The sequence below is a fragment of the Bemisia tabaci genome, chromosome 3 (assembly GCF_918797505.1).
Source record: "Bemisia tabaci chromosome 3, PGI_BMITA_v3".
Taxonomy (NCBI): Eukaryota; Metazoa; Arthropoda; class Insecta; order Hemiptera; family Aleyrodidae; genus Bemisia; species Bemisia tabaci.
In genome coordinates, this window is record NC_092795.1 from 32,296,922 (window position 1) to 32,323,731 (window position 26,810).

The following is a 26,810-nucleotide window of genomic DNA, read 5'->3' on the forward strand; positions in this document are numbered from 1 at the left end:
TTTGCCAAAAATTTCATGTCCGACCTCTCTGATTGGCTCGATCCACTGTGCGCCATATAGATTTTAAGCGCTACGGATTTTACGGACGCTTTTTTATTTTAACCCTATCCTCTAGAATACCTGTATATTAGTGGCAACGCGTTCAAATGGCACGCCAGTTCAATAACAAAATGACGGAGAGGGGCCTAACACATTTAGAGTAGATTCATCTGTGATACCTTACTTTAATGCTTCTGATGTCAAAGCACGGAAAATGATGATCAATTTTCTGTAATTAATTTTTTTAGCGGTAGTGTAGCTTTCTCAAAAGTGAATGTTGAAATTTTGGCGAGCGAGCTCTTTCATTTCAACGGTGCTCTTCTGCTTCAGGGAACTTAAAAACGCGCCTTTATATAGAGAACAGCAGAGTGCTCTTTAATACGAATGTGTTTAAGCTTTCCCGCTTGTTCTTCTTTAATTTTAGTGCTAATCTAAAGACACCCGAGCCCTTGCCTCACTGTAAAAGTACGTAAAATCATTTGGCGTCAACTTCGAAAAGTCGTATGTTCGTATTGGAAAATTGCTATAACTCCTCCAATAAAATTCAAAAATTCCGTCAGTTGGAGAAATGTGTATCTTACTGTATTTGAATTTTTCAGAGTGATTTATTAGGAATATTTTCTTGAGCTTCAAAAAATTTCAAAAAGATTTTTGCAGAAGATTTCGAAGGCCTCTCCTCTTATACAATCCTTGTGACACGTGTAACCAGATCTGATATGCAAGCGAGAAGATTGTGTGGTCTACATGTACGCTAGCGAAGCATTGCGCATCCGTCCAGAGATTCGGAAATTAAAAATGACCTTCATCACAGTGAATTTATAATTAGAAAGTTACCTCGCCCTCTAATGGCCTTATATAAGTATCACTCTATGAATCGAAAAACGCTTTAAAATTTCAACAATGAAATTGTGTTTCGAACCCTGAGTAGCGTGGTGGTATCTTCAATGACACCGTTACCTCAGAGTAATTCACAATGTCTTGGCCTCGCAAGTTGCAACCAAAAATAGCACATGCAGTTGCTTTATATTCTCCTCGTGAGTGAGGTTGTGCTGTGCCACTGTCATTTCATTTATTCACAGATGTCAAAGTCAAATACTGCACGTGCATTACATTTAGTGAGACATTATGATGAAACTTGAGAGCAGTTCTGAAAATAAAATGACGATTACTTGACATATTCAAAAACCTAGCAAAAATCGCGGTTGGAACGTACTATTCTCGGGTGGTTATGTTTGAATTACATTTCTCAATTAGGATAACCATATTTCTGGCTTATTTTAGAAAAACAGGATAGGTACGTCTCACTAATTTCGCTATCTAAGAAAATCCTATTATCCATGAGTCAGAAACAGTGGCTCCTCATTGAAATTGTAGTCCAATGGACAAGACATGTGGAGTACGTAATTAAACACCAAACTATCAGTTTCCCTATTCATTGAAATTTTACGTAGAATACGATCGAAGAATTGAGAATTTCCAAATTCAACTCATATGTGTGAAATAATTGCTTTTCTTCCTTCGATACTTGACACTATATATTTTGATGAGATTAAAGGTATCTTGTACCAGAAGAGAATGAAAATGTGTGTGAAACGGTGGCGAGGCGTGAATGATCGATCATTGATACTTCCCCATTTGTAGCTGTGGAACAGAATCGATTATTAAGGCGTTCGTTGCGATCACCTTGTTTATCGATCCATTTCCATAGGTTTAAAAGGCAGATCAATCGAAGTATCGCAAAGCACGCCACGCTACTGCATTGTGAAACCAAAATCTAGTTATTTACCTTGCGTTTTTCATTCAATGCATAGTTTCGCCAGCGATCATTTTGAATTTATTTTCGCAAACGAGTTGATTTTGAATATATTCAATGTATCCTGCCCGATATTTTGATAAGTAAAATGTGCTGTAGTGCTTATTCATTTATCACCGTGTCTAGTCTACTATCCATTGAGCTCCAATAAACCTAACAGCCGGTATCAGATACCTGCCAGTAATATTAGCTATGCGTTCAATTTCGTCCGCCATGCTGAAAGACATTTAACTGACTAATCGGTTTCTCGGAGCTAAAATACTGCCATGAAATCAGTGCCTGTCATTTTTTCCCTCCCATGTGATTCAAAACTGCTGATATAGGTAAATTTTAATATTAAATTGTGACATCTTAAGATAAAAACTATAAAGTGAATTCAGAACAGCAACTACGTCGATAAAAAATGGAGTTCGCGACAGAGCAGGAGCCAAAACAGACACCATCAGAAAAATGGGGTAGAATGGTAATTATCTCATTTTCTTTTTTCGTTTGTATTTTTCTTTTTACTTCACTATCTCGGAAGTTTCTCACCTACTTCGGCATGGTAAATCTTTTTTTTAGAAAAAAAAAATAAATAAACACCGGTAACTTCGACATTTTTAATGCTTACAATTTCGAAACATTCTGTCATCCGTGACGAGTAAATGTGTACAGTATCGGACTATTTTTGCTAAAAGTACCTAAAAGTATGTACAAATGAACGAAATAAAAAGAAACCATGCTATAAGCAAATCCTATGTGCTTGTGCGTAGTTTCTTCAGATTCTGTTCATATTGATTACTTCAGCATAGATACTCCATTTGTAGGCGATGTTCATAGCAAGGCATTTCGACATTTAACCAGGTTGAGGTGAATCTGATTATTTATCCAGCATGTCGATTGTTGAATCGTTCTCGATTGCCTTGATCGATTAATTCCTATCCTATTAATCGATCCATTAAGTCATTCGATGACGCTCTGAGTATATTTTTGCCTTACTCAGTCGAATCAAGACCGGACAAAGAGTCCAGAGGATAGTGCTTCATGTATAGTAAAAATATGAAGATCTGTACAAACAGCAACTTTCTATGTCATGTTCTATGTTGAACATAAACCGAGATATCGCCCTTTGAAAAGTCGGGTTTTTGACGTCATCCACCGCGGTTGTGCATAACATGGTATGTACTACTCGCGGTGGATGACGTCGGCATAGATCAAAGTTTTTCAAGGCGTGATGCACGGTTAATATTCAACGTAGAAAGTTGCTGGTTGGACGGATCTTATTATTTTTAGCTAATCTACAAGAATCAAGCATCAAAACACGATTCTGTGACCAGCGCAACTTGACTCATTTTATGCAGCCAACTCAAAACCATCAAAAATCGAGATGTGCACCTCTGCAGTTTCATCATGGATCTGGAGAATATACTCGCTTAAAAACTTGGAACCCGGAATTTCTGACTTTCCCTATGTAAATCTTTTTATAAAGGAGCCGATAATTTTAATTTGCAGTTTTGGGCGTGTGGAGGAGCCATGATGATATTTTTCTTCAACGGAGTGGCCGAGTCTCATACTGCCGTTCTCTTGCCTCGCCTCCAGGAACCTGACAGCCCTATACATATTAACCCCGACCAGATGACATGGATAGGTCAGTTTCCACAAGTTTTCCAAAAGTTTCCCACTCTTATTTTTGTGGTTTTCAAGGGAGACACATTTCCTCATTTTTATAATTATTTGTTTACAATTTCCCGTGTCGTATCCAATACTATTCATTTATCGTCTTATAAACGCTAAGAGTAACGTATAACGTCTAAGACGTGGATCAGAACGTGAGGAGGTGAAGGGACGTAGCCCCTAGTCAGAAAGAAGTCATGGGAAATACCGCAAACTCAGCTCATTAAGCACTCTCGGATAAAGAGAAAAAAATTATTCGTGCACATTCCACATTTTCCATTTCCAGGGAAGTTTTGCTTTTTTTTCTGAGAAATTATCAGATGCAATGGATATGGATTGAATTTGGAGTAAGAATTGTAAGGGATTCAACGGAAAAGTTTCGAATTTTCTTTATTAAATTCCTGAAAGTTCATACGGTGGTTTTCCTTACCACGATTTTAATGCGATGTAATTTTCTCTCGGACAACGCTATGATGTCACTGACTCTGCTAAAAATACTAGGTCGCAGAGAAAGAAAAGGGCCCTATAAATTATAAGTTAAGCATGATAAACACCCGAATGTCTCTCACTTCCATACATGTGTCGTGTGTCGTAGGCAATCCCCAGCAAATTGCAATCGACTTGTGTTATAAATGGGATAAAATCTGAAATTTCAGAAGTGAAGAAACAAGATAGGAAGTGCTTTTAATATGCTTTTAATATGCAGACAGATTTTTTTTTTCTCTTCTTGAACACGTAGTTCCAGCTAGCACACTCGCGCGTATGCGTTTTAAACCAGTGACCTTATACTCAGGTTTGGTTTGGATCGGCAACTAAACGAACCGTATAGTATAGCGGAGAGTATCACGGGAAATCGAAGGCGGTCAATTACGAGATCTTACTTTTGAAGTTCTTCACCAATGAAACCGTTACTATATCGATGAAATTCATCGCAATTTGATGAGGCATAATGAATGCGCTCGCAAGTTGCCAGCGATTGCTAATTAGACGTAGATCTGCCAAACGGAACTAAGCGCCATTTTGAGTTCCTTTTGAGGAATTTAGAATCCCGGATAGCGCGTTCTGTCAAACGGAACTAAGCGCCATGGAAAAGCATTGCGAGTATAGGAACGAATGAGCCCGACGCCCGGTTCCGCCGCCAATCCAAGCCCTCCTCCCCCGATGGCGCTTAGTTCCATTTGACAGAAATACGTCCATATTGCGAGCGACACATGCGGCAAAACATCTTTAATCCACAAAAATTGTACCCTTGTGTTTTACAGCTAGTCTTGGAATCGTTGGCGCCCCGGTATCTGGTGTTCTTTGTGGTCCTTGTGTCGACTACTTTGGCCGGAAAATTGTTGTGCAGTGCTATTTCATTGTCTGTGCCTTGGGCTATGCTCTCATAGGAGCCGCCAGCTCCGTCTACGAAATTTACGTCGGGCGTCTGATTTTGTCTTTGGGAATCGGTAAGAATTTAAACTGTAAATCCATACTCATCCGTTCCTACTAAAAGAGGTCAGCATTCTTGGAATCTGACTGAGGAGGAGGAAATTCAAAATTAAACATTGGAATATTCAATTTATTAAGAAACGCGACTGAGGTCAACAATATCAACTTCCGGCTTTTGCTGCCCATGAGCTTGACGCAATGAAACTTTAAGACTCATCAAAATTTTAGAAATTACTTTTGTTAACGAAAGAAATATTGGATAAAGTTTTCAAGTGATTTCTTCGACTATTCTCTCCGTAAAAAATAGATAAGCTTGAGAAATTCAAAGTGCCCAAGCTCAAATGGTGCTCGCGATACGTTAGCCTGGGTCACACGATCAAACAGCATTATTAATTAAACTAGCGAAGTCACTGCGCGGTAGATTTTCACGCACCAATCAGAGATCGGCGCGTTCTATATCACACGATGACTGAGATATCTCTGATAGGTATTTTGCAGAACCAATCAAAACCCTGATCTCGCTGACCTCGCCACATTGATAGCTTAGTCTGATTGTGAGACACAGGCTGAAGGCTGAAACACAACGAAATATAGCAAGGTAACAAGTAGGATAGGTGATAATCCTTGAAGGGTCGTAGAAACCCCCTCCCATCAAGACTTGTCACCGTTTTTTGATTCCTCAAGGTCTCAATGAGACCCAGTATCTATATACTGGAAAAAAAACACATTGAATCTTGAGTCCAGACTCTTAAAAACATCGACAAGAAAAAGTACTCTCGATTCAATCAGAATCTAGCTTAAATCAAGAACCAAGCCTCTTAATTTAAGCGGATTTCGTTTTGATTCAAGCAAAAATCCGATTGAATCAAGCAGGGTATTTGAATGTTTTCAAGGGTCTGGACTCTAGATCCAATGTGTGTTTTTTTCCAGTGTACACTCCTCATAACAGAGACCTACTTTATTCAAACTCGGAGAAAAGAGACCCTCCACTAGTATCTTGGCCATGGTGGAAGCTTTCACTTTCGGGACTTCAGCATTCTACTGTTGACTTAGGTACCTACATGGTTGATGTTCAACAACGTGTTGGCAGTTTCGTTTTGCAAACAAGCAGAAAGTGGCTGACGTTTAGGAAAGTTGTTTGGCTCATGACGTCATCCGAAGCTCATCATCGACCATGTAGGTAGGTCAACAGCCGAAAATAGGGTGATGACTGTTGCTCGCTAATAATTGTCCATAAGGAATTGTTGAAACCCCGAAAGTAAAAGCTTCCACCTGTCGCTAGGAGGCCAGTGGAGGGTCTCTTGTCTCTGTTCAAACTCGACGTAAATCTAACTTATACCTCCTGGTCACCACGATGGTTTTTTGTCCGGCAGGGTTCGAGGTTGCAGGGATCGTGTACATCGCGGAGGTGAGTACGGTGCGGACGAGGAGCGTGTTGTTGTCCTTGACCTACTCCGTCCTCTACGGGGGTGGCACCCTCTTCGCCTATGCGGTAGGCCTCAGCCTTCCCTGGAACCTAGGATCGGCTGTCTTCGCGTTGGCTTGTGTCCTCCTCTTCGCCTACGAGTCCTTCACCCCTGAGTCCCCCCCTTACCTCGTCAAAAATGGGCACATCGAGGAGGCCATAGCCGCCTTCAAGCGACTTGGACGCAGCGATGACCAAATTGCACAAGAAATCAAAATACTAGAGCGGAAGGGGGAACCCCGGCAACAGGTAGCCAAAATTATTTTGGGCATTTACAAACACAAAACACAGCTAAACAAGTTAATGGTAGAGTCAACGCAAAGTTCACACATGTTGAATAGAAGAAAAAGATCAGTAAAAAATGCTAACTAAGACACTAGGATCTGGATGAAAATGTTGAAAAATGTTAAAAATGTGTTAAAACATAGAGTGGGTTCAATAGTGAACAGCAATTGTAGTTAGCAGATAACCAATAAGTAGCAGCATAATGATACCAGAGTGAGAGTTAGCTAAGTTTAGTTAGGTTAGGCTATAGCAGCTAGGTAAGCGTCTAGTTAGTACAGAGTTAGGTTAGAAGGCTTTAGTTAGAGATTAGTTGATTCAATTAGATTAGATAAGCGAAGTATAACTGATATTCTATAATAATGGAACTTAAAACCAAGGGGGTCATTTGCTTTTAGACTCGCATGCTCAGCACAGAATGAAATATTTCGATGATTCTATGGAGTCGCAAGATGCTGGACGAATGCGGCATCGTTATTGTGCGATACGTATTTGCTCTTGTTACCTCCAGTTACCTATTTACTCTCGGCTAAACAGGGTGATACGATGTTTGACAGGTGGAATGGAGGACTTTCCTGGAGCCAACGGTCTGGAAGCCGTTTCTCATCATATCCTGCTTCCACTTTCTGCAGGCGGTCACAGGAGTATGGGACACGCTGTACTACACGGTGGACTTGGTGACCAACCTCGGCACCGAGTACGACCCCTACGAGGTGTCGCTCTTTCTGACCGTCGGCCGGTCCCTCATGGCCAGCACCGCCGGCGTTTACTTCACCACGAGAGTCAGCCGCAAGATGGCTGCTGCAGTTTCCACTTTCTCTATGGCCGTCTCGCTCCTTATCTTGGCCGTTTACGAGAAAATGTATTACCTACCACTCAAACAATTTTTTGGACGTTTCGAGTCTTTGTGACCCGGGGCTTCCGATAATAGGACACTGAGATAAAAATATTGGTAGAATTCACTATTCCTTCACGCGGTATTTCACACAGCGTCAATGGAGATGCTGCATGTGTGAGGAATTTGCGATTTGACCGTTCATTCTTATGTAAAAGTTCGCGAGAAACACGATGGTGCCACTGGTTTTCTCTAAAATCAACTCCCAAGCTCAAAAAAGCTCTTAAGTTGAGGTCGAAATGGAGGGGATATCCCACGCTATCCTGAGAGTCCACGTCTACATCAAGACAAACTCTCCATGCAAAGATAGGGAGCAGATACATTGACAGGGCTGCCACTTTATTTGGAGACTCCAAAACTGAAAACACGGCAACCCTGCTAATGTATTTGCTCCCAATCTTTGCATAGAGAGTTTGACTTGATGTAGAGGTGGACTCTCAGGGTAGGGTGAGATATCCCCTCCATTTTGGCCTCAACTTGAGAGCTTTTTTTGAGCTTGGGAGTTGATTTCAGAGAAAACCAGTGGCACCATCGTGTTTCTCGCGAACTTTTACATAAGAATCAACAGTCAAATCTTAAATCCCTCACACATGCAACATCTCCATTCAGAGTCAATTCTGCCAGAGGAAAAGTAAACGTTATTATATACTGGTACATGTAACCATTCCTCTGGCAGATTCGACTTTGAATTCACGCTGTGTGAAATACAGCGTGAAGGAATGGTAAATTCTACCAATCTATTTTTTCAGTGCGAGTTCATTTAGCAACTAGGAACTACTACTTCCGGCTCAAGTAAGAAACATCGTATGCGCCATCAGTTTCTTTATGCAGATGGGTGCTTTTATGATTGAGCCAGAAATAGCAGCTCCTTATTACATAATGTAAGTCAATTGAATGCGATGACGCGATGGGATCTTACGTACGAGGGTAGTTTTAAAAAAAGACACATATAGACTACATTTTGCGATTGGGGACTACTATTTTTTGCTCATTGTGAAACAACATATCGACGGTGAAACTACCAAACCACGTATCTCGTTTGCGGTGTTTAAAAATCTACGCTCACATTTTATTTTTTTGAAGTAGACCAAATCAATATCATTCCTTGAAATTTTCACGGAATTTTCTCCGCACAAAGAGGAAAAATCACAGAAATTTTCAAGACTGGATGTTAAGTAGTTTTTCATTTAAAAAATAAAGTATGACAGGAAGTCTGCGACGTCACAAACCGAGATACGTGGTTTGGTAGTTTCACCGTCGATATGTATTATTAGTATTCCTATGCAGATTGGTGCTTTTATAGATGCGCCAGAGCTAGTAATTCCTAATTGCAAAATGGAGTCAATTTGCAAGTTAGCTTTGGACTCCCAATTTCCGCATGAAGACGCATTAGATATCAAAATACGAAGATGAAGAAAAAAGAGGAGAAGAGAAAAAATGAGAGAGATTAAATGATAAACATTTTTAACCCTTCTAAATAATAGACTAAAACTGGAAAAAAAAATTTAATTTGCCGGAAGTTATTTTTCAGAAGTTCATAATTTACCTTCTATCGCATTCATTAGAACCTACAACATAATTTTTAAAATTGCACTCCCATACTGCCGTGCTAAGAAAGAACGCCGTATGAGCATTCGAGAGTTGCCAAAGTTCCTTCGATAAAACATGTATTTTTGATGAAATTTATGCATATTTCTCCTCGGAACTTTCAGATATTTTAGGTTAAATTGCGTAGAACATTGTGTGAAAATTTTGAAAACAAATATTCAGAATTTTCTCAGTAAATTCGGTTTTTATTGGAGGAAATTTGGCAACGTCTGAAGGTTCATACGGCGTTTTTCCTTAGCACGGCAGCATAACTGGATTGCATTTTGCAAAAAGGAACCACTAGCATTGCAATGTTGCTGAGATTATGTGCAACTTCTTTTGTCTTGGAGGAAAACCCCGATTATCCATTAATAGTTTCTATTTTACTCGCTAAAAACTGTAAATTTAAGACAAAAATTACCATCTAAATTTCATAGTTTTTCACGATTTCCGCAATTTTATTGCAAAAGATGAAGTTACACAATCTTAGCATCATTGCAATGCTAGTGGTTCCTTTTTGCAAAATGCAATCCAGCTTGATCTTTCAATTTCAATAACGAGTCCGCTGGTTTCCAGGTACGAATTTACTTCAGAGCTGGAACGTCCGTACCCCCTATTGCCGATCTGCGCCCTGATCGGGGCAGTCATGGCGAGCGGCGCCGGGTTCTTTTTTCTGCCGATGTTGATGAGTGGTGAGGTGTTTCCGCTGAGGGTTCGCGGTACCATGAGCGGGGCCGCGTTCTTCGTCGGCACCGGGAGCATGTTCCTCTTCCTCAAGCTCCACGTCTTCCTGGTCACGACGCTGGGCGTCTGGGGCTTTTACGCCATGTGGACGGCGGCCTCTTTCATCACCGGATTTTATTCAATTTTCGTTCTGACCGAGACCCACGGCAGGGAGCTCCACGAGATCGAGGATAGCTACCGGAGTAAAAAACGAAAGGACACCGATATCGAAAGGACATCGCAGTTTTAAAACTGCACCGGAAAAAAAAAAAAAAAAAAAAAAAAAAAAAAAAAAAACACATTGGATCTAGAGTCCAGACTCTTAAAAACATCGACAAGAAAAAATACTCATGATTCAATCGGATTTTTGCTTAAATCAAGAGCCAAGCCTCTTAATTTGAGCGGATTTCCTTTTGATTTATGCTAAAATCTGATTGAATCAAGAGTGGTTTTTCTTGTCAATGTTTTCAAGAGTCTGGACTCTAGATCCAATGTTTTTTTTTTTTTTTTTTTTTTCCAGTGTGTCGTCCGTTCTCTGAATACATAATTGAGCGACGTGAAGGACAAGTCCCATAAGTGCAGTTTTTGGAAAGTTTGAGATATTAATGATTTCAAGTGAAACTAGTACTAATGCATATCCTGTGAAAAATTCGCTCCAAAATTCCAATTATTATTAAGCATCAAAAAATCGGTTTGAACTTTCTTTCCGCTGCAAGGATCCGTGTACACACGAAATTTTTAATGCGTTTTTCTTAAAATAGCGAAAAATGCACTTATGCGCCTCGTCCTCCAAACCCTTCAATTTTTGTCGAGACAAAATAAAAATAAAAATAAAAAAAACCCCATGAGAAGAAAACTTTTGAATTCTTATTTCAATATCGTAAGGCAATTTAATCGTAAGTCTCTATGAACGGCAGATAGTTAACTTGGACGTAGCGTCAAATGCCTAGGTAAATTGTCACATATGTATTCTGACTTAGATTGAAATTCTGATTTCGTTGGATATTTCAAACAAAACAAATATGCTCTGCTCCAGGAAGAAAGCGTTCTCTGTAAAAAAAAAAATGCATAATACAATGGTAAAGTAAATTATTTATCGTACTTGAAAAATTATATATCGTTGTTGTAGTTGATGAGTTGATGTAGGCGCTTTTCCGACGCAAAACCAAGGGAGAAGCTGGCACATTTATTTTGCGTGAGCGAGTACCGAAACGAGTGTCATCAGTTGGATTTAGGTCGGATAGGCAACTAAACTAACTGCGTGAAAAAGGATTGAGTACCACAAAAAAATGAAGGTGCGTCCTACGCTGAGATCGTACATAAAGAGGTCATTTCCAATCAAACCCCCTTCTAAAGATACCTCATTAGCGGCATATAGCGGAGCAATGCGAGTTTACGCGTCGCGCCTTCGCGCCTTCAATTTTGGAGATGCAGCATGGACATCCATCAAGCACGAATAGTTGTATCTCTGCGCCGTTTTCAACGCGCGTCCTGTCCCTTGCTCTAATTTCATATTGTATTGGTCTCGTTTATCTCATTTGCAGTGGTGCTTTTTGTGGCTACGTGAGCAACACATCCGTAGATAGGAAAGACCTTATCTGGCCTTTTTGTTTGACTTTTCTCCCAAATCTCATACTGGCAGCATAGAGCAGAGCATTACAAGTTTACGCCTCACAACTCACGCCATCGCGCCTTAAATTTTTCTCATGAAATATGGACATTTATCTCTCGAATGGGTGTATCGCGTTTAAAAGTCTCTTATTTTTGAAATTTGAGATAAGTTAAGGTTAATTTTTCTTAAAATACGCTATATTAATTTCAATGAAAAGATTTTATATATTTTGGTATTCAATAAAAGTTTCAGAGCTTCTGATTTCCTTACGTAAGGACGCTCATCGATTCTTTATCGAAAACTACAATCTTGAAAAATTTGTAGTGCCTCAAAGCTAATTTCACGACGGAAAGATATTTTTTACGAAACCGCGATTAAGCGTAGGTTCGCTCTTTATTCCCACTCCATGAGGACCGCACCATCATGACATTTTGCCAGCTCTCTGCCTTCTTTATTTCGGCCCTGTTTTTTTATGCATATGCATACTTCTCATCTTTTAAAATTTTGCCCTTCCTCTGTCATTTTGCTTGTAATTCTAACCACGGCCCTGATCACGCACAGCCTGTAACTGATTTTAAAACTTCGAGGTTGCTTCCGACCCATTGTTCGGGAGATTCAATCTTTTAAAAATAGGACGTGTACAATTAGAAGAGACAAACAATGTGCGATGATTGTTAAAATTTTGGTCCGGAAACAATGAAGATGCAGCTAGAAACAATTTGTAGATTGAATACAATTCTACTCGCCATCGTTTTCCGCTAAAGATAAGGAGTGTATAAAAAGTTTCACGCAAAAGCTGGGCTGAAATTCTTCCAAACCCAGCCTTCTCAAATCTTTCCTCCTAATTTTTGGTCACCCTTCGATTTCGTCAGCCAAGCTGAGCTGTACTGAGGTAGGTAACGTCCAAATCCAATGCAAATATATTTAAAAAGTACTAAAAATGACTAATGTAGGTTGAGACCTATGTCTACAGATTTCATTCAGAAAATAATCTATTACTGCTTCACTTATTTGCTCAATTCCAAAGTAACTCAACGGTTAAGTCAGGAAACTTTTAGTGTTTCTGGTCAAGTATTAGGTATATGATTTGTACCTCCTCACGGTGGATTTTTTTTTTTTTTTTTAACAAAAACGCTCGTAAAATTTTACTACACAAATTTAGATGACTGTTTTGGCCATCTCAAGATAAGGCCAAACAATAATCTGAAGATCAGAACTGCTTTCCACACATCCTCTCTCAAAATCTTGCATTTCAAATCGTACAGATGAAAGAAAAGTATAAGTTTCGAACTAGATGTATTCTTTTGCATTAAAATATATCTATAAAGTTTTTTTTTTTTTTCATTTTTGCATGTATGCACGGAATGTAAATACTGAATAGTTTTTCTATACTAAGCATGAAGTTTCAAATTTTTGTGGTAAATGTACGTGTCCTAAAATTTGGAAAGGTGCAATTTTTCAACATTGATTCGCAAGGTTTCCACGTTGTTGCGACAGGTGAACATCGAACAAGCCGGAGATGGATTTTTTAGAGCCGCTCTCCTCGCTATCGCCCCTGCTGTATGTGCCCCTATTGGCGGGATCCCTGTGCTTGCTGTTCAACTATCTAATCTACTCGCGGCGGGTGGCCGAGTGGCGCAAGTCGAAGATCCCTTTTCTGGAGCCGAGCTTCTTGATCGGGCACAAGTACTTCTGGAGCGTGGGCAGCAACTCCGCCGTCGTCCCTATCGACCGCATCTACCGGGAGAATAAGGACAAGGACCTCGTCGCTTTCTTCATCGCCACCATGCCTGTCGTCCTCGTCCGGAGCCCGGCACTCATCAAGCAGGTCAGTCAAGCACATTTTAACAGGAGAAGTCCGACTACGTTGGGAGTGCTAGAGAAGGAAATCTGTGCATCCACGAGAAACAGAAACTTCAAAGAATAAATCTAAATTAAGGCTTTGAAAATCCTAGAAGAGTGTCCAATACGGATATTTTTGCGCCGAAATCGCATGAAAGACAAATCATACATCAAGGTCACGTTATTTTGAAATATAAAATTAAAAAAAACGTACATTTAAGTCAAAGTCACTTTCAGTTTCATTCTTCCATGTCGGAGACGACTTATAATGCAGCTTACCGAACGAGCGCGAAAATGAACTTGACCTGAATTGTTCCCAAAATCTCACCCCAAGCAGATATGCTCTTCCTAAAAAGGCTCAATGTAGGGCATATATACATACTGTGACTAATTTGCTAGATGCTGTCCACTTTTTAAGGAGAGCAGGTTGCAGAACATAAGGAGGATCGAGGGTAGGTGGGTTTAAAATACCGAATGTCAGCACGACGCGGTATTATATGGACCGCGTTTAACAGATAGGAACCAAGCCAAAGCAGGTGTTGCCAAATTTAACTGGGCAATTTAATTTTTTACGAGAGAACATTTGTGTGGACTCCTTTAGAAAATTTTAAAGAATTTTCTTCGTACCATGGAGAAAATCCACTGAAATTTGCACGAAAATCCGCAAAACCGTTTTCATGTAAAAAATTAAAGTGCTCAATTAAAGTGCTATTGGCAATGGCTGATGCGGCTTGGTTCCTTTCTGTTTAACGCGGTTCATATGGAATTGGCCCTTCATTTGGATCTGGGCCCGCTCACAATTAATTGAGAGATGACTTTACTTTTTTCAGATATTCGTGAAAAACTTCCACGAAGCGTTCACAACTGGTTTTGCGGCATCGAAGAACGACAAGATCTTGCAGCATGTACTGACTCAATCCACGGATAAAAGTGTCTGGAAAACCGACCGAAGCGCACTCTCACCCATGTTCACCAAATCAAGGTTGAGCGGTGAGCGATTCGCCAAGATCAGGAACCAGATCGTCCGCATGTGGGCCCATATTGAGGAGGCTCGTCTCCAAGGGGAGCCCATTGACACCAAGCAGGTATGTGTCGCAGGCAATTAGCAATCACAGGCAAAATGCAATGTATATTTCCTTGATTACTCTTTATAATTTTCGAAGTAAAGACACATCAGTTTCGAGCTCTGAAAAGCGCAGTAGTAGCTAGAACACTCGCGTGTGCACCCTGTGAAGGTAGTGATTCTAGTTAGAGTTGGTTAGAATAGGTAACTATATAATAGGTTGGTTTGAAGTTCTTTGCCAATGAAACCTTCACTATTTTGATGCGAATTCTTTCAATTCGACCAGTTAGCATCCGTGTCACTGGCAAATTGCCGGCGATTGCTGATTGCCTGCGAAACATGCGTCAAAGCATTGTCCATCCACAAAAATTGTGCCCGTGTGTTTTACGTGCTAGCCTTGGAATCTTTGACACCCGGTGTCTGAAGGTCTTTGTGGTCCTTGTGTCGATTACTTTAGTCAGAAAATCGCTGTACCTTGCTATTCCATCAATTATATGCATCTTCAAATTAAACAAATGTCACTATTTCTGAATTTACTTGGTTTACCTCGAAAAATCACATCAGATTTGTTGAGATAGTAATAGAATTTCATATGCTAAATTCTTTGAACTTTTTTACCAGATTGCAGAGAACTTCATTCAAGACGGCACTGCCAGTAGCTTTTTTGGCTTAGAGGTCAACTCGTATGAGGAGGAAGGAGAATTTCGCAGGCTCAATGAGAGCATTATTAGGCCTGGGTGGGGCAGACTATTGAGCGCGTTTTCTCTAATGCAGTTCCAAGGAGTCCCAGCTTTGAATCCGTTGAAGTTCATCACTCAAAACCACATCGAATCGCTGAAAAGTTTGATCCAGAAGCAAATGGTGCAGAGAAGTCAGGCTGCAGGTGAAAATAAAAATGACTTCATCGACTTCCTCATCAGACTCAAGGAACAAGACCAAAACCACAAAGCCGATTCAGGTATGAGACCGTTCGGGTACTTTTAAGATCTTACACGGAAAAAAATGACTGTGCGCGGATAACCATCTTGGTTTTGTTAATTAAAAGTTGGTGCCGTATACATGAAAAAATTGATAGAATAACCAACGGCATTGTATTGTCCACAACGTCTTTAGGGAAATCAATCATTTTCAATTAGTTGCTACTAGATATTACAAATTTGTTCACCGAGACAAAATTGCTGGTAAACTGCTCCATCAAGTTGACTCATTGCACCAAAGAGTGCGCTTGCGCTTCACCTAACTTGTTTTTGGTTGATGCTACTCGGTTAAGTGGGCTCATTGAACTACAGAATGCGTTAGTGCAAATTATAAACTTGTTGATTATGAAGGTCACCATCTCAGATAACTCAATTAAAGTATTTTGTTAGTAGTCTGCCCCGTCAATTTTTTACGCTTTACCAACATTGAGTCACCAAAGAAAGCAATCAGATATGGGCTGATTAGGGAAAGTATGTTGATACATTTTCAAGAATTCATATTCAACCCACCTTGTGTGACTGATAAGCGTGTAATAATATGTTCGTGGAGCGTACTCCTTTTCCCGTCCCTGGCTCGGGCGACGGTAAAGTCGCCGCAAAACTATATGACTTCGAGCAATTAATTATTCTTGACTCTGCTCGGTTTTAATGATAATTAAAGGGCATTTATTACAACAATTTAGAAACTCGGACGATGTTAAATTTTTCACTGATTTTAAAAAAAAAACGGATTAAAACGAACTAAAATATTCATCAAAACCAAAAATTATTTCATTCTAAAAGTAAAGTATACCTCATATCGTAATTTTTGAGGGGAAAAATAAAACTAACACTGATAGGAGGTGAAAATAGGGCTGCGAAGCGGCCCATTGATGGCGCGGAGCGCCTCCAGGGGGTTGGACCGCGTAGCGGTCAGGGGGCATAGCCCCCTAGTATTTGATAATTTGCCTAGGCATTTGACAAAATGCCTAATTTTACTATTCGCCTGCGACATATCGATTGCAAAGTTTGAAAATTTCTTTCCTCCCCCCTCCCCTTGACACCAAGTTTTACGAAAATCCGACGAGCAGGAACCGAGATAGCGATTTAGGCCACGCCCGCCACCTTGGTTTTTCGAATTTTCGAAATTAGACTAAAATTTAATCGATGGAATGGGAGCCGATGGATCAATTTAGGCTACGTCCGCCGTCTTAAATTTTCAAATTTAGAAAATTCAACTTGAAACGCATCATACCCAAAATCTAAGCTCAGATTCGGCTTCCTCGTGAAAAATCGATCGAATTTCATGTATCATATGTTACCATAGCATAAAGAAAAGAGGGTAATCGTAGGCGTAAAGATTCTATCAAAGCCGGCCGGTATGCGGAAGTAGGCACACAATTCAAACGTTTGAGCTACGCCGCCAGACGCCGCGCCGCACGGTGGATCGAGTCAATGGTAGAGGTCGGTCATGGGCCAAAAAAAAAAAAGTCGGATTTTAAATATTTTTTCTTGGTTTTCTAGTAGTTAAGCTTCCAAAATGAATGTATCCATGGTTCAAGGGTCTTTGAATCCTTCCGCTTTGACATGCGGGTTGCCTAAAGCTGACATTGCAGGTGGTATCAAATTTGCCGTCTGATTCTCAAGGTTTTATTTCGCTTTTGCATGAGTTCTGTGGCAGATGAATCAAAATTTCAATTAAACATGCTTATTCTCCTCCCTTTAAGGAACATTTTGGTATATCATTAATGTACATTGGCATATTTTTAGGAGGATCAAAACCACCTCCAAAACTTGCTTTAAAAAAACGCCCAAAAAAATGTTTAGATAGCTCGATAAAAAAATGTCCACAAGTGTCCGCAAAATCCTTTGTTGGGTTGCGTCCAGTACACTATCAGGAACGATATTATGTAATAATTAGCCGCTAATATCCGCTAATCTGCGAAAACGGTCCATTTGAATGATAGGAAGTCGCGCCTGCTGGGAACTGATCTTGCTCTAATGTCATCAATAAAATCGTGCATCACACGATATCCTTCAATCTCGGTAATTTTTCTACTGATTACTGATTTTGGCTGATTTGTTGATATTTTTGGACGAGACATTAACCTCCTGTTAGTCTATGAAGCTAACTTGATCAGTGTTATACAGTGCGATAAAGTTTAAGGTGTATGTTTTTTTTTTTTTTTTTTTTTTTTTTTATATCAGGGACACTCCCCTTCTATCTTTATTATCGTATAAGGTGTATGTTTTGCGCACTGTATATTTCACAAGTCCCGTTTTTTTCCAAAATGTCTTCAACATACCTAGAACTCTTCCATGAGCTCCATACAAATAAAAATCGGTTGTGGGTTGAAAAAGAATAAATACAAGAAATTTCTTCAAAAGACATTGGTCCTTCTCAGAGGTTCTTCAAGAATTTCAAGGGATCAGAACTTGCATGAAAAATAAATTTCCTCCTATTTTAATATTTTTTCAATAAAAATGTTTCAAACTTCACTCCAAACTTCGAGTAACAAAACGAAATAATGGAAGATGACATAATTTTTTTTTTATTTTTATTTTTTTTACTGCACATTCAATTTTTTATATCTTGTGGTAAGTACCCATAATAATCTTCTAGGATGACTCGATAAAAAGAAGCTACAGTATATACATCTCTTTTTTTATTTCTTTAATATATTGATCTATTATTTGAAATATGCATATTTGTTGAATAACTGAAAGAGTAAAGGGTTCATGAAAATGAAAACGTCTCTTGACTGGCCGGCGTCAAGCATTTGGTTCGTCCGTTTCCGAGAAAACAAACTTCTTCTTACTCGTCAGCTGACCCACTCCGAATCACCCATGTTGCCACGTCGGACTGATATGTTAGAATCTACACGCCTACGTTAATCTCTTTCCTTCATGATATGGTGACATATGATACATGAAATTGCATCGATTTTTCACGAGGAAGCCGAATCTGAGCTTAGATTTCGGAAATTATGCGTTTTAAGTCAAATTTTCTTTTATCTATTTTAAATCACTCGGGAAAATTTGCGGAAACTCATTAGAATAACAGTGTGTATTCTTTTAAAAACATTGATCAGAAATAAAACATTGGCGGTATTTGAATACATTAATCTCCGAGATAACTTGAACACGGTTGTTCTACGACCTTTTACGTATGTTGTTTTCTTCCGCATTGGTTGTCGGCAGTGTAGCGGCCAAAGGCCCCTGGTACTAATAATAGTTTTCAAAATCAATTTTTTTCTACATTCAAAATTCCAAGGTAATGGCAGAAATTTATCAATTGTTACTAATGTTTTAACAATGTTTCTTGTCAATTGTATTGTATCTTGTCAATTGTATGCTGCTAAACAGTGGCGTAACGGGCGCCCCCGCAGACCCTGCTATGCAGGGGGGCCCAGGCGCCTAGGGGGCCCTCGGCCGCCGGAATTTTTTCTCTCTCTCACTTTGATGCTTAGCTTTGGTTTCGAACTTTGGGCCTTTACTTTACTTACCGAGATGGGGCTTCTTCCTCTGATTTTTATTGTTGGTTCGGGGTTTTTCATACTTCTTTCGGACTGTTCCGGACTTTTTGTTTGCTGGAGGGCCCCTGCCTTCTAATGTCCACTCAGTGATTACTAAAAATTGTCTCTTTTTTGTCATTTTTCGTATTTCGGGCTTTGGGAGGTCTAAGAATCTAATGGGTCCCCAAAGCCCTTGGGGGCCCTTTGATTATTGGGCCTGGGCCCCCCTGTAGATCCTTGGGCCTGGGCTGGGCTGGGCCCCCGCCACCGTTTAGATCCTTGATCCTTTAGGGGCCCCATTTAATCGGATACGGGATCCGAGACGGTGAGGGGTGAGGCATTCCAAGTCCAAATCCGTGATTTGAGATGTATCGGGCCCAAAAATGGGAAGGGGCGAGAGAGGGAGAGGTGCGGGAGGGGGGATAATTTTGGAATTTTATCGGCATATGGGGGGGGGGGGGGCTAGAAACATTTTTGCGGGGGGGCCCAGCGGAAGTCCGTTACGCCACTGCTGCTAAACATCCCAGGTTTACCAGTGGGCTAGGCATGCACTATATTTAACACTATGTCAAGGCTTCAGTACTTTAGAGGGATAATTTTTTTATTCTCTATTCTACATAATCTCACTTGTTCAAGTAAGTAGCCTGGGCTTATTTGTCCAATGCTAGAAGTTCTTTAGCCAATCATGAAATTAATCCTAGTTTGAAAATTTTGAATTGATTCTCGACATGAAAAGAAAAAAAGAAAAAATAGATAAATAAAATGCAGTTATAAATAACAACGAAGAGATATTTAATGAAGTATAAAAATTAAATTGAAGTGACTGAATTAAAGTACAAAAATTAAAAATTGCAAGAAATAAAATAAAGTAAGTATCGGTAAAATACAGGGAAGAAATAAAGAATAAATAATCAGAGAAAAATAATATTAAGTAAAGAAAAAACAATAAAGTAAAACATTAAAAAGTAAAGAAACAAAGGGAAAAAAATTGAAATAGAGTAAATAAATAAAAAAGAAATAATCAAAGAAAAATTATATTACGTAAAGAAAAAAAATAAAGTAAAAAATTTAAAATCAAGTAACGAAATAAAATAAAGTAAAAAACTGAAATAACGTTAAAAAATAAAATGAAATACAAAAATTAGAAAAATGAATGAACCAATCTAAGTATGTAGATTGAATATCCTGGTTTTCCGTTCAAATCGAAGCTATGTGCAGGTTTTTCGGTCAAGATTCTCATCATACTGTATAGCTCAATCGTTAGGGTCCTCGGCTAGGGTTAGATAGGTCCCAATGTTCAATCCCCGCGGTAGGCAAAAAAATTTGATAGGTCGGATACGACTACAGCACCGCACAATATGTACGTTCGTCTCATTTTACTCGATTTCGAAATTTATTTACCCGATTAACCCTTTTCCACCATCCCCTAGCTGCGAACCCCGACATATTGCACACCTTTGTATTCAATTTTTTTTTAGCTGTACGTTTCACAAGAAAATACTCCTCTTTATGGCTAAAAACACAAAATATTAGGTTCTCCTTGCTTTCATGATTGATATACCAAACATCCGGATGGGTCAGTTTACCATCTTTGAAGGTCTATCTCAGCAACGTTGTGCGGGACGTCTACGGAGGACGGCGCGCCCGCCCAGCAGTGTTGGTGCGAATTACCATCTTTGTTGTCAACGCCTACCTGATCGCGGTTTGAGGTTTCTAACCATCATACATTTGTGCACGTAGCAAAATTGTTCTCAGGGGTCGAATCCGGGAATCCAAGATGGTAAATGTCACCTACTATCTGGCTATAAGCACCAAAGATTTCTTTCCGTGTAAAGTGCGAAGATGTTGAAAAAAATAAAAATCGAGAGATCTTGGGTTCAAAATTGCCGAAATTTCGAGGTATTGAGGTCTGCAATGACAAATCTTCTAGATGTTGAGGTTACTGTGGAATTGAAATGGAAAGTAAGAAAACGAGTTTTGAAGCTTTATGCGATCCGGAATGGACCATCACATAATGTATAATTATTTAACGTTTGATGGACCATAGGTTTAAAAGTGTCAGACTAATAGACTCATGAAGTATTGCAAGATTTTTAGCTTATTTAGGGGCTTTAAGTATCCGTACATCTCTGTGCAAATCAAATTGGCAGTGAGCTGATTATTGAAAGTGATACATACATATGGATCGCATTTAGCAAATAGGAATCAGCGCTATAACAGTGTTTTCAAAATCGTGCAACTTCTTCTTTTCTTTAAAAAATACTTTATATATGCCCAGTATTCATTATTTGCCCAGCTATTTTCCTTAAAAGTTAATAATTTTATGGTGGGAAGCAAAAACTATTTGCTATTCTGGGAGACTTTTTAGATAATTTTAAAGAAGCAGCATTTCTACAACACTGTATTCGCGCGGGTTCCTTTTTGCTAAATGCAATCCATATGAAGCTGTAGAAAAAGAAGACAAAAGGAATACGGTGCGATCCTATTGGTGAAAACTGGTAGTTGCGGTGGACAAAGTATGCAAATGATAGACTAACACACGGCAACCCACGAGGGACCCTATAGTTAGTCCATCATTTTCTTCCTTACAATCTGTGGCAAACAGCCGTCTCAACTAAGAGGATAGCTCCATTATCTTTTAGTCTTTTTAATCCATCGTTTTGTCTATCAATTTCAATAATGGAGATGTTGCATGTGTGAGGAATTTGCGATTTGACCATTGATTTTTATGTAAAAGTTGGCGAGAAACACGATGGTGCCACTGGTTTTCTCTGAAATCAACTTCCAAGCTCAAAAAAAGCTCTCATGTTGAGGCCGCAATGGAGGGAATATCCCACGCTATCCTGAGAGTCCACCTCTACATCAAGACAAACTCTCCATGCGAGGATAGGGAGCAAATACATTGACAGGGCTGCCATTTTAATTGGGGACTCTGAAACTGAAAACACGGCAACCCTGCTTATGTATTTGCTCCCTATCTTCGCATGGAGAGTTTATCTTGATGTAGACGTGGACTCTCGGGATAGCGTGGGATATTCCCTCCATTTCGGCCTCAACTTGAGAGCTTTTTTTTGAGCTTGGGAGTTGATTTCAGAGAAAACCAGTGGCACCAACGTGTTTCGCGCCAACTTTTACGTATATAGGAGTCAACAGTCAAATCGCAAATTCCTCACACATGCAACATCTCCATTCGCTTTTCATGTGTCCAACGTAAGTTTTTTTTTGTTTGCATAATTTTACCTGTATATAAATAATTGGCTGCATTTTTTGTAGTGGGTAAATACTTTTGCAGAGGGCAACGAGCGAGAGACGAGACGGAATAAATATAAGATATTTTATTAATATAAAAATAACAGAGTGTGGAGATAGACGACGGTGAGCCCGTGGCACACGCACACAGAATGACATCACAATGGCGGCCAACTACAGTTATGGAAAAGCGACATTGCCACATCTCAACTATACAAATATTCCGTATGTGCATCCCATGAGGCTATATACGTCGTTTTTTCTGGTTGAAGGAATGTAACTATCTTTCAAAGTTGTAAAATTGACTCAAACAATTCAATTTTTTACATGAATGTACCTGCGCAATTTTTGTTGAAAATTTGTCTGATATTTGAGTGAGATCAGAAAAATAATCCGTGTTTTCAATTATAAATGCCCAAAATTCTCCCGGTAAAAGTGCATTTTGCACCGGGAAATTTGGCAACATTAAAATGAAGTTACGTCCTTTCGTGTGAGAGACGACGAATCCACTTCAAAAACCATTTTTTAACTTTTTTAGAGACGGACGTCACAAATGAAATGATTGGACTAGGATTTACCTTGCTGCTCGGAGGTCACGGAGGGCTGTCTGTGGACACTTTGGCGAGTTTTACCATGCACTTGCTGTCCCTCCACCCCGAGTACCAGGAGCGAATAAGGCAAGAGGTGGAGGAGGTCATGAAAAGTCACAACACCACAGATTTCACCTACGAGGTTGTTCGTGATCTGCACTTCCTCGACCAGTGTCTACACGGTGAGTCAAGAACCTAAAGGAACGTCCCTTCACACCGAGATTGCACGTGTTCTGGGGTATTGACGGACGGAAATTTTCGATCTTGCAATGCAAGTTATTCGAAATTGTTGTTCCGTCAAAATTTTATTCCAAAAATCAACAAATGTTGTTTCTTAAACGACGCTTTTGCTTGCTTTGATTAATGTTTCTTAATGTTACGAAACAAATTAAGTCTTACAAAAAGTTTGAAGCAGGGGTTGAGCTAATAACCTTGTTTTTAACATGATTCTACATGTTCAAATGGAAATGCAAAAATTCAAAAAGGATTGTCGCAACGGAATTTGGCATCAACAGTCACTTTCTAGTTAAGGTCTGAAGGGAAAAGAAAAATTGAAATCTTTTCATTTTTGTTTCGACTGAATGTGATTTTTTTTCCAAACTATCTTTCTATTAATCTATTCCTTATTTTTACCTCTTTATTTCCTTCTAATTTCAATGTTTTGGGATTTCAGAAACTGTACGATTGTTCCCGAGTACCATAGCAATAACGCGAATTTGCACGGAGGACTTTACGGTGCCCGGCACCGATTACACTTTCAAGAAAGGCGAACGTATCATCATCGACCCTTATTCTGTCCACCGCGATCCGGAATACTTCGAGAATCCGGATAAATTCGACCCGGACCGCTTCAGCCCCAAAAATAGGGACAGAAAAGTAATCGATGCTTTTATTGGCTTCGGTAAAGGACCCAGAAAATGTCCAGGTAAGAACGTGGACGAGTTGTTCAATGATGCATCACAACAAAGGCTTAAAAGCGCACCAACTCAAGATTATCTCCTAATATCATACGTCCTCCTCCCCTTCCGAACAACCATTTACAGTAAAGACTAATCCACGTAGTTCTTTTTTCAAAATCCTGAATGTGGATGCACCCTAAACTCCTACCTTCAAGCAAGCACATGAAAAGGTCGAGCATATAAACCGTAGACACGGTGTCTTATAATCAATCGTACCATTCTGTTCATGTAACCACACTTCCGGTTATAAAATCAGTAAGTACTTAAACTATTGGTTCCAGAGACTTCATCCTTAGCTCATACAACGAAACTTTTCTCATTTCAAATTTTCTCTTTTTTCAAACCCAAGATACGGTACTTTGAACTGAAAGTGCTGAAACGTAAATAAACAGTGCGACTGATGTAGAACAGCGAGCTAACGAATCACACGACCAAACTTTTCTTAGTGTGTATTACTATACTAAAAAACGGATTTGTTTAGTAACCTGCTTTACTTTTTAATAGGTTTCAACATTGGTTTCCTGATGGCGTCGACTCTGATTGGCTCTCTGGTGCACAAGTACGAAGTGAGACCACGTTCTCACACGAAGCAAATGAACGCTTACGATTTCCATCCTCAAAGTTTCGCCATCGTCCACAAAGATCGCATCCTGGTTGACGTCATACCTCGCGAGGTTGCCGCGTACTGAGGAGTTTTTTTAGAAGAAGCATTTCATAACACCTCAAAAGAGTGAAAAGTCTCGCAAGTTGTCAAAGAGAAATTCCTCCTGTTAAATTCCATCATTAACAATGATCGCACGTGAAGTTGCTCACTTTAAAAAACTTGACTGTTATCGTAGATATCGACGGTGAAACTTCCAAACCACTTATCTCGGTTTACGACGTCGCAGACTTCCTGTCATACTTTATTTTTTAAATGAAAAACTACTTAACGTCCAGTCTTGAAACTTTCTGTGATTTTTTCTCTTCGTGCGGAGAAAATTCTGTGAAAATTTCAAGGAATGATATTGATTTGGTCTACTTCAAAAAAATAAAATGCGATCGTAGATTTTTAAACACCGCAAACGAGATACGTGCTTTGGTAGTTTCACCGTCGATATGTCGCAGGCAATCAGCAATCGCCGACAATTCCAGAGGCACGATTTCGGCTTGGAGTGCCTTCAAATCTGGGCGACACTCTCCGCTTTGCCAGGCAGTTTGTTTGGTTGCCTCTTCGATCGAACTCAACTTAGGTCACTGATTTCAAAATACGCATTCGCAAATGGGCCTTCTGGTATCATACATTCAAGATACAAAAATGTCTGCTTGATCTCCAACAAATAATCGGGATTTTTTATCTGGTTTCGTTACTTATGAATTTTTACATTTTTTTTTCGACACAAAAAGATCGCGATTTGCCGCGGATTGCTGTTTCCCTGCGACAGACACCTGCAGTCGGATGAAATCCAGCTTGCCAACTTGTAGAAATTATCACTGCCTCAATATTAAAACTTGTTTTATTATAATATTTAAATTTTAAAAAATAAACACATATTTAACTTGATTCTGGCATTTTATTTTATTGCGCCCTTAGTAGAGTATCTAGAAAGAGTATTGCCAAGTCTTCCAAATTTTCCAAATTTTTTCGCTTACAGAAAACTTTTTAACGCTTTTAAAACGCTTAATTTTTACTTAAATTCACGTGAAAACATAAACATGTAGGTTTTCAATGTGCTTTCACTTTTAAAATTATAATGATTGCACAATTTTCGAAAGAGGGCAATGGAGATTGCCGCTTTTGGAACTAGACGGCGCCTCAATTCTCTAACATCGTTGAAGAAGCGAGAAGTTCGGCCCATTTTGGCGGAAAAACTTTGGACTTTTTTGCTTTGAATTGAAAAATAATCTGACCTTGTGGACAAAAAGTCTGTGAACCGCAAACTTTTATGCGACTATTTCTATTAGGCCTTCGTTTGTTCCTTAAAGATTGGTGCTTGTAAGCCATTGTTTCAATTTTTGAGAAGAGGAAGAGGAAGTACAATGGGAGGCTGCAATTGCTGCGAACAATGAATAAATTATGAGTGTGCTGCTGACATGTCGATTAAAAAACAGTTAAAAGTTGTCAAAATGTTGCAGTGATTTACGCGACAGCCAGGCTGAACGCATACTAAACGGCATCTTCCTCATTGCATGTCACCTTATTTCTCAAATCCTTCCATTTTATCAGCCACTGCGGGTATACAGGGTGTCTCACGAAAAACGAGCCACCTTGAATATCTGCCGAACACGTCGGAATTTCGAAAAACGGTAAAAGACGTGTTCGTTTATATCGAGGGGGACACCTTTTGGCGTATTCGAAATTTTCCCAAACCGCGGGAGGGGCGCGGGGCGGGGGGTGCCCCACCCGTAAGTCGAACTTTTCAAATGGCACCCCTACTTTTTTATTTCAGAAATCAATTCTACGCAAAAAAAACAAGCCACCCTGTCCAAACCGAATGTAAATCGGACAATTTTTCAGTGATTGACAGAGTTTGAAACATTTTTTTCCTGCTCTTTTCAAAAATTGAGCCTCCCTAAAAATGGCCCCTTTTCGGGAACCCGGGTATTTCATTCGTATGTGGCTTAAATGAAACCTTATGATGAGACAAGCCTCCAGTAAAAATTTTAGCTTGAGTATATGTCTTGTTTCCGAGATACAGCGTTGCAAAGTTGGCATATTTGAGCTTTAAAATTCTCATATTTTTATGGATTTTCTTCCAAAAACCAACTTCAAAAATGACTTTACAATACTTACACGAGGTGCACACGATAAATTATAATATGAAAAGTCTCCAGTAAGAATTTTGACTCATGCGTAAGCCTTGTTTTGGCAGTACAACGTTGCTAAGTTTACATTTATCAGCTTTAAAAAGCTCATTTTTTAAAGTTTCTCATTCATAAACCGCTATTACTGAAGATCGAACTGTATTTTGGGGCATAGAATCAACAATTAGTGATACTCGTAGATGCATAGTTTAATTTATAAAAGGATACGATAATACAGTGTTGCAAAGTTTTCAACTTGTATCTGGGAAAATGTCTATTTTGTGTTATTTTATTGAAGACAAGATTGAACAATGTTGATAAGTGATATTGTGAAACAAAGAAATGTGGAGGA

General features: G+C 39.4%; 2 protein-coding genes across 2 annotated transcripts; both read left to right on the forward strand.

Moving 5' to 3' along the window:
• Positions 1–1,078: 1,078 nt before the first annotated feature.
• Positions 1,079–11,774, forward strand: LOC109043946 (solute carrier family 2, facilitated glucose transporter member 6). The gene is made up of 7 exons (XM_072298185.1): positions 1,079–1,435; positions 1,979–2,315; positions 3,344–3,479; positions 4,768–4,953; positions 6,310–6,650; positions 7,241–7,545; positions 9,742–11,774. Exons 2-7 carry the CDS (start codon positions 2,256–2,258, stop codon positions 10,136–10,138), a joined length of 1,425 nt encoding a protein of 474 aa, XP_072154286.1. The 5' UTR covers positions 1,079–1,435; positions 1,979–2,255; the 3' UTR covers positions 10,139–11,774.
• Positions 11,775–11,920: 146 nt separating this feature from the next.
• LOC109043869 (cytochrome P450 6a8) lies at positions 11,921–25,217 on the forward strand. Its single transcript, XM_019061208.2, has 7 exons — positions 11,921–12,392; positions 12,998–13,328; positions 14,173–14,427; positions 15,027–15,363; positions 22,664–22,897; positions 23,389–23,640; positions 24,179–25,217. The coding sequence occupies exons 2-7, from the start codon at positions 13,020–13,022 to the stop codon at positions 24,361–24,363; spliced, it is 1,572 nt and encodes a 523-aa protein (XP_018916753.2). The 5' UTR covers positions 11,921–12,392; positions 12,998–13,019; the 3' UTR covers positions 24,364–25,217.
• Positions 25,218–26,810: the final 1,593 nt, after the last annotated feature.

Bases quoted from the DNA above. Each gene is read 5' to 3' on its own strand.
- LOC109043869 (XM_019061208.2), top strand. From the start codon at position 13,020: ATGGATTTTTTAGAGCCGCTCTCCTCGCTATCGCCCCTGCTGTATGTG. The intron at 13,329-14,172 runs GTCAGTCAAGCA...TACTTTTTTCAG, and splicing joins GCCCGGCACTCATCAAGCAG to ATATTCGTGAAAAACTTCCA. The intron at 22,898-23,388 runs GTGAGTCAAGAA...TTGGGATTTCAG, and splicing joins CCTCGACCAGTGTCTACACG to AAACTGTACGATTGTTCCCG.
- LOC109043946 (XM_072298185.1), top strand. From the start codon at position 2,256: ATGGAGTTCGCGACAGAGCAGGAGCCAAAACAGACACCATCAGAAAAA. The intron at 3,480-4,767 runs GTCAGTTTCCAC...TGTGTTTTACAG, and splicing joins CGACCAGATGACATGGATAG to CTAGTCTTGGAATCGTTGGC. The intron at 6,651-7,240 runs GTAGCCAAAATT...GATGTTTGACAG, and splicing joins AGGGGGAACCCCGGCAACAG to GTGGAATGGAGGACTTTCCT.